The sequence below is a fragment of the Culicoides brevitarsis genome, chromosome 1 (genome assembly GCF_036172545.1).
Source record: "Culicoides brevitarsis isolate CSIRO-B50_1 chromosome 1, AGI_CSIRO_Cbre_v1, whole genome shotgun sequence".
Lineage (NCBI taxonomy): Eukaryota > Metazoa > Arthropoda > Insecta > Diptera > Ceratopogonidae > Culicoides > Culicoides brevitarsis.
This window is the reverse complement of record NC_087085.1, coordinates 30,697,671-30,706,408: the sequence shown is the minus strand read 5'-3', so window position 1 is coordinate 30,706,408 and position 8,738 is coordinate 30,697,671. Positions and strand designations below refer to the sequence as shown.

At 25.6% G+C, this 8,738-nt stretch overlaps 1 protein-coding gene across 1 annotated transcript in view; it reads left to right on the top strand.

The window, feature by feature from the left end:
* The first annotated feature begins 1,923 nt into the window (after positions 1–1,923).
* Positions 1,924–8,738, top strand: part of LOC134837617 (PAS domain-containing protein cky-1) — a 103,996-nt gene continuing 97,181 nt past the window's right edge. Inside the window, 1 exon segment of the mRNA XM_063853000.1 lies at positions 1,924–1,943. Within this exon segment, the coding sequence (XP_063709070.1) occupies positions 1,933–1,943 (11 nt within the window). The 5' untranslated portion in view covers positions 1,924–1,932.

Genomic DNA, 8,738 nt, shown 5'->3' with positions numbered 1-8,738 from the left:
CGATTACCATAAAAATATATAAAGGTATCTATTACTTGCGAGTAAAATTAAATATTAAGCTAAAGAAAGAAAAAGAGTTTATGATAAAATATTAGATTCAATAATAATTTTCAAAAATATACATTTTATTAATAATAATAATAATAAATACTACATACACATCTAATATAATGATGATAATTATGTGTAGTAGATAATATTTCCTTACCCGTATTTATTTTCGATTCTAGTGTTTTTAATATTATTTTATAGAAAAATTTGCGAAAAAATATATTACAACCTAGTTATTAAATTATTATTATTATTATCGTACATGACTCTCACATGCTACTATTTATTAAAAATTTCGTGAGCAACAAAACTGGAGAAACATTTTGCTCACGTTTATTTTTTTTATGTGTTCGTTCCTGCAACTTATTTTATTATTATTATTAATATTATGTGTATGTCGTTTAAAGATTTCGTTTTGCTGCACAGTTAGTAGAAAATAAAGTTGATCATAAGTGTTTATAAAATTATGCATCTAATGTATATATTTAAGGTATTTAAGTTTAAAGAGAAACCATACCATGATTATTATTTTTTTAAAAAAAATTATTTATTATTCGGAAAAATTTTATTATTTATTATTAATATTCATTTGTTGGTTTTTTTCCATAAAATATTTATTTTTTTTATAAAATATAATTTTTTATATCATTGAAATTAGTAATTATATTTTAAATAAATTATTTTAATATAAAAAAAAAGTTATTATTAAATTAAATATTATTTTTTATAAATTTTTATATTTTATTAAAAAATTAATTTCATAAATTTTATAAAAAATTTTAATTTTTTTTTAAAGAATTATTTTTTTTTCTTAAATTCATATTATTTTTTTAAATTAAAAAAAATCGATAATAATGAACATTTCTAGTTAATATTGAGTTTTCATCACTTTCTTAGATGATATTGATATTTTTTTTTCACAAAAAATACTAGAAAACTCAAGTGATACATTTTCGTGATGACACGCTTCTACAAAACAGTACAAATTGCATCGCAGCATCTTTTGTGTTCATATCGAAAAGTCACACAGTGAAGCAAAAAAAAAAACAACTTTAATAATATTATTGCAACGAAACCATAGTGCAGTGCTAAAACGAGATAAAAAACATAAAGGAATTGCACTTGTTCAATTTCATGTCTAAAGATTGTTAAATGTTACTAATAATAAGCAGAGTGAAAAAAATAAGGTTCAAGCATGAAAAGTGCTCGAAATGTATAAAAATAAATATTTTCTCACATAAAATATCTTCTTTTTTTTATTCAAGATTTAAATATTCATTTATTTTATTTTTCTTTCTTTTGCAGAGATTTCTAACACAAACGTCGTCGTTGTCGTCATTTGAGCAGTAATTTGACTGAAAATATATATATTTATTTAAATTAAGTCAAGAAAAGAAGACAAAAAATAAACTATATTGTGCAACATTAACATAAGAAGAGAAAAAAAGAGACATATCATGATGATAATACGGTGACAATTATTCTTTGTTGTTGTAAAATTTTCATATACTTACAACTTTTATATATATTGCGATTGTGAAGGGAATGACAAAATAACAGAAAAAACAGCAAGCAGATAATTTTTATGTTATTTTAATTTTCTTCATTTGTACATTTTTATTTTACAATTTCTTTTACAAATTGTACGTTTAAAAATATATGTATGGTGAAAAATAATATATATAAATAAAAAGAGAAAAAAATAAACATTAATGAGTGAAGTTGTCATTCAAAATAGATACAAATGATGATTATTGTGATTTTAAAAAGAAAACGTACAACATATATATGTTAACATCTATTTGAACCGTGGATATTTTTTATTTATTTATTTTTTGTATAATTTTATATTAAAAAGTCAGGAATATATAAAACTTCAAAATGTTCACTAGGTAAGTTTAATTTTTATTATTTATAAAGATAAATGTTAATCAAATTATAAACTGCACTCAGGCAAGACGATGACACCACGCCCCTTTTTAATTTAATATAAATTCTGCCAATTCTCGTTCTTTTTTTGTTATTATTTTTCTTGTTTATGCATTCATTTTATACATATATACACAAGAAATGCATTAAACGTTTTATTATTATTCAGAATTATGACGTGCTAATCATTTGTTGGTCTCTGCGTCTCTTTTGGTCACACTTCATTGCTTACTTTATTAACTACGTTGTCGCGTTCATTTATTTAATATTCATTGAAGTAAATATTCTTTTCAGAAAAAAAACTAAGAAAAAATATCATTTGTAAAGTTAACTTTAATAACAATAATAATAATAGTGAAAATGTTTAAAAGATTAACAGAAAAAAATTATTATTATCTTTTTTTTATATACTTACACGAATTTCGTGCCTTGAATAGTCGATATTATAAATTTTATTATTGTATTGTTATTACTTGCGTTTGGCTACTTAACTCGCACAATAAAATAAAAAGTAATCGTAATTTAATATTTGAGACGAGTAAGGAGCGCGTCTGCCTGTCGTACGTCACTCATTAACAATTCTGGTGTGATGTTTGGGAAGTTCTCTAGCCAGCCACGATTGTCAATCCTAGACTAATGAATCATTTTTTTCGTTTTGATGAACTGAATTTCTAATGAGATTGAGTTCGTCGTCGTCGTCAGTTTCGGTATCAGAAAAAAATTCTTCGTTTGTTTTTATTTTTTTTAAATTGATTGAAAATTCGTATGAATGTTCAGAGCGCTAGTGGGTGGCCAATTTGCGTAAAAAATATACTCTTGTTTCCGTATGTTATACACTGCGCTGTATGTTAAATATAAATATGTTTCACAAAATTATCAAAATTGTTAATCACAAGTTCATATGAAGCAAAACTTCTTTTCTCTCCCTCTTTCTCTCTCCTGCTCTTTGCTTTTTATTTCTGTTTTTTTTTTCGAAAATAAGAAGTGTACCAACGGAGTAGTAATGAGATGAGTTGTAGTAAATACACGCAGAGAAATCTTTATAGTCATTTTTAACTGATTTATCATCTATTTCCGATATAGTAATATTTTTCTAACTTATATCGAAATAATAAATTAATTAACACAAAAATTAACAATTTTTTATTGCTTAATAAAACTATATGAAATCATCAGAAATCGTACAATTATTTACTTTGTTCTTTTTGTTTGTAACTAAAAAAAATTATTTAAAAATTGTAGAGGTACTTTTATCTTCAAAGTTACTCCAGAATAATGTCTTTGATGTCTGTTTATTCTAATTTCAAAACAAAAAGCAGACGGTTTACGTTGGCTAAAATGTTGGAATGGATAGAATAAAAATTCTCCTTGTTGACTATTGGAAAGTTTGACTCATTTCGGTGATTGGAAATGTAGAAAAGGTGAAGTTAAAAGAGAGTAATTCCACTTTAATAGGCAGTGCTCTCTAGCGAAAACAGTTTGACGTTTCATGATTAATGTAAATCACATTACATCCTCTCCGACTTATTTTTTTTTTACTTTGTTGAAATGCTGGCAGTACACTAATTTTTTTAGTTAAAGCTCTTGTTGTGTTTGAGCCTCTTCTAAACCAATTCGGTACCTCTCGCGTAATTCGGTATAACACAAAATGTATGTAGTTTGTCCACAGATTTGCTGTTATGCATAGTGTTTCATACAAGCAGGATAAATATAAGGATAAAATAGTTTTAATTGTCCATTAATTCTTTTGAACCTCTTACATGTTGGTTCATCCTGTTAAAAAGCCTAATTGAGACTTCAGTGTTCAGAGTTAGTGTCATTCAGTCATCTCAGTTAACTATCAGAACCTGATCTCAGGATTTCGTAATTTGCTTCTGGCTGGTCAATGGGTAGATAAAAACCTATTTTTAAATTAAAAAAATTATATAAATTACTTTTATAAAGCTAAATTAAAAAACAACAAAATTAGCATAAATTTTTCTCTGCGTGTACTAGTTCTGTTCTGATTTTTCATTGTAAATCCGCAGAAGAGTCGTTGTAAACAGCGAAAAATTGTATTAAAAAATACGGGACAAAATCAATGTGTTTAGTTACAGATTTGCTCTTATTATTTTACTTTTCTTAATTTTCCTTTAAAATTACATTCGGTCGTCGTCCACGTGAATAATACCAATAATAAGACAAGCCAAAGAATTGAATATTTATGTACTTGTACCATAAGATGGCGTATAGATAACCGGAACATATTTTCTTAGAATGTATAATTTATTTGAGGTAACTGCCCTGATCTTGATACTTCTTTCTCTTCTCGCTTCTTGATTGTACACTATGGGAACATTATTGGTGTCTCTCTCGTGTGTACCATATCTCAAGATGTAGGTACGGAAAATTGACAAAGTTTGATTGAAAGTTGTTGTCTTTCATTTATGTTCAGATTTTATCGGGGAATTTTTGAACATTTTGAACAACGGACTTTTAGAACATCAGCTTGTGTGGCTTTTGGTTGATTGAAAAAAAAAATCATGGGATGATTTTTCATCAACACTTGAAAAAAAATTTGAAAAAAATATGCCAAGGGCTTTCTAGATGCAAAGATTTTCAACACAAGATAACATACAGGCAAAAATTCAATATTACTGTAAATCGTAATTTAAATGTCTATTTGGCTAATTTACACTTTTGCTCCGTAGTACTTTTTGCCCATTGTATTATTTGCATTCAGCAAACCCATTGAATATATGGCATTATTATTGATTTTATCCGTGTATAAACTTCAATTACAATATGTAATTATTTGTTAGCTGATCGAGGCTACTTGCATACGTGTGCATTTAGCGACAACAAAATAAATTTATTCGTTTATTTATGTGGCTCTATTGAATAAAATCGAATAAAAATCTGGTAAAGATCGAATCGCACTGCATTTATTTTATTTTTCGAACAATAAATCCCATTCATACGCTACTTTTGGGATGCCAGATTTTCAGAATGGATATCGGTGAGATAGTTTAAATTAAATTATATCTTTATGTGTGGAACATAAATTTCTATTCAAAGCGTTGTTATTATTTTATTAATATTATTATTTTCATACATTATAAATAAAAATAATAATAAAAGGTATACAGAGACAATCTTTTATCAAGGTACTTATATGCCAAGGACTTGTGGGAGTGGTTGCTTGTGAAGATGCAAATAAGTGATATAAATTTAATTTTAATTGTATTTTTTAAAAATAAATAATTAACTGATTTATTAGTATACATTGTTGCATCTAGTTTTGTTTAAATAATTTATTTATTCATACAACTTTATTATTTATTCGAATTATTATTATTTCTGTCGAAAAACAACAACTCGTTATAATGAATCATTTTTCTTCTTATTTATTATTAAAAAAATAATTTATGAGAAATAAAAACAAATCATTAATAATAAATAAAAATTTAAAAAATCAAAAATTGCCATGAAAATAAATTGATCGGTAAGTGCCAAGCACAACCACGTCGGATTTAAAATTTTTGATACAAGATTATTATTACAAATACCAAAAAAATGTGATCTATGAGTGATATACATTTATAGTAGTATACTTACCAGTAGAAACTGAAACATGAATAATTTCATCTTGTTCTAGATATTATGTTATTGTTGTTACATTTACATGCTTCTTATCCGGGATAGTTTTACCTTTAACATTAATAATAATACCTAGGAGAGAAAAAAAGTTTGTGAGTAAAACCAGTTTGTGGTAGATAATAATAATAAAAAAAATATTTGGAACGGAATTTTTCGTACAACTTCTTGATTTATTAATATTGAACTTGAATTAAGTAAAAGAAATAAATCAAATTTCATCAAACATGAATCAGATTTTTATTATTTTAAAATTTTATTGTGATATACTGATGTGACCTGAATGAACAACGCAAAAAATACATTTTTGATTTATAAAAAAAAAAAAAAATTATTAAAAAAAAAAAAAAAAATAAATAAAGTTTTTCAAATTAAAAATTAATTAATTTAATTAAATATAAAAAATTAAATTATATTATATTAAATTATAAAATTAGTTAATACCTAATTAATAATTTAAATAAAATTAATTAAAAAAAAAATAAAATACCTACATAAAATTAAAAGTTATTTTAGGAATTTTTTTTTAAATATTCAAAGAAAGATGAGAAAAATATCAAAATTTAGTGAAAGAAAAAAATTATAAAAAGAATTTTTTTAAATTTTAAAAAAGAAAATTAAAAACCAATTTAAGGCAGAAAATATTAAAAATTTGAATAAAAACTTACCATAAATGTACCTAAATTTAGGGTCAAAGCTGATGTAAATAAATTACTGACTCCCGATTAAACGTCCTGAAAAATCCTCAAAAACCAGAAAAAAAATTTAAAACTTTTTTTTATCTGATGGAACAATATGCGACACACAAAAATGCTTAAAAAATTTTTTTTCGGCAAATCGCGTGCCAGCTACCTGTATTACCTTTGCTAAACTGCAACTCATTTAATAAGTGAGTTTCCCACACATTTGCCCGTATACATAAAAATAAAACGATTTTATCCTGTAGGGCATACTTGTAAGGAAGAATACATACGAAAATTATTGTTTAAAGCACTTGGATTGGTCTGACGTCTCTTCGTTCGACGCGTCGTCGTCATATCATCGCCGATTGCTCTTCCAGTAAACCAAAATAATTGATATAATTAATACATCGATAATAATTCTATACTTTACGGAACATTCCACAATGACGGTAAATAACGCAGCGAACACGGGATTTTTTTTTAGTGCATCAATATTGTTTTAAGAGAGTAGCTCAACGAGCGAATGAAGGAACGAATGAGTAACAATTACCGCGTCTATATATAACATACAAACATATAGAAAATTGTATTGTTAAAATGATGCCTTTTGGCCAAAAATTATAAATATTCGTACATTGATTTAACGTTCTTTTTATTATATATTTTTTTACGTGTGAGTGTTGTAGACAATTTTTTTCCTATTTTTTTTATTATTACTTTTTATACAAGTAGCACATTTGATAATGTTAGCAAAGTATATAATAATAATAATATTGGATGAGATAAGACTAATAAGCATGCAAATTATTATTTAGGAATGAAAAAAATTGTTTATTGAAAAAAATAATTTTATATAAAGTTCAATATTTAATGAAAAAAAAAATATTCAAGGTTATAAAAGTCATTAATTAATGAAAAAAAATATTGAATTCTGTTCAATATTTTTTTTTTCATTTGCAAAAAAATATGTTATTAAAAATTTAGTTCAACACATAATTAATAATAATATACTGGAAACGATGATGATCATTATTATTAATGCTCTTTTATCCGTTCGTTTTAAAATTTAATAAAAAAAAACTTAAAATATTTCAAGCACAATACTGATGAAAAGTGTATAAAAAGTACACAAAAAAAACAACAACAACGCCATAATAATAATAAGCTGCGTTTTTTCTGTTCGCCGTGTAATATTAGCCAGCTACTTGTCTTACTCGTTTTAAGCTCATTGGAAATTTATTACTCGGTATCATATGTGATCTCACTTGTGGGATTCCTTATGTATACGTGCATCATATTTTTTCGCATCTTTATTATTATATTATGACTGGAACTTTTTTTTTCTTCGCATGGATCTTATCGGTTTTGTGATTATGGAAGCTGCTGTGCGTTGTGTCGTTTTTTTTGTTCATTATAATATTTTCTGTGTGTGTAAAAATGTTTGCGATACAAACAATGATTATTAATCCTGGAGAGAATATTTATGGATAATTTCATGTTTTGATTGTGGTGATCGATAAAGGTTGTAATTTCCAATCGTCGATCGATCGTACACAACGCTTACGTTAAATTCTCTCTGAGAACAGATTATATTGTACTACTTGTGGCATTTAGGCGGAAAATATGCTGGAATTTCTTTATTGATTTTTCTAAGGAATGAAAACTCGTTTTTTTCTGTATTTTTTTAATCGTCATCGCTCATCATATCATAGCTAAGTTGAAAATTAACGAAACTTTTTTTTAAAATAAATTAACATAAAGTCTCAAGTATAAGCAAACTTGTTGCGCCTCACCCATGTTGTATAAAGTTTATAAGTAAATATATTTAAAATAAATAAAAAACGAGAATCTGTATTTTATCTCCGTTTTTAATTAAGTACATGAGCATGTCCATTAAAAGTGTGTGATTATTATCCTCTCGTTTTGCGATATTTATTAATGTTCAGAACCTCCTGACACATTTTCGCGCTCCTCATCGCGCACTCCTTTTTTAACATCTTTATACTTATTTTTTTAGTGGTAGTCACACACAAGCGACATTGTCAGATGCGAAGTAGCGATATGATATATTTTAAAAGTTCCATACAAAGTTATAAATATGGTCTTGTCTTTTTTCTCTCTCCGCGTTTCTTTCTAAATGCACACACAAAATATATATTGTCGATATTTTTAAATGAAATTGTAATTCATAAGTGATCACCATTTATGCTTTTAAATGTTCCAAAGCAGAAAAAGGCAATGAAACTTGTGTCAGCATCATTTCAAGTTTCGTTTTTGTTGTTTATTAACTTACTATACGTCAACTTATAAAGAAGAGCATGCTAGTTAGTCCATTATGGTTTACTTCCAAAGGTTAACTTGACATGAGAAAATTCTGTGAATTTCAAAAATTATAAGTGATCGAACACTATTGAAACTGGATTAGATTAAAAAAAAAGT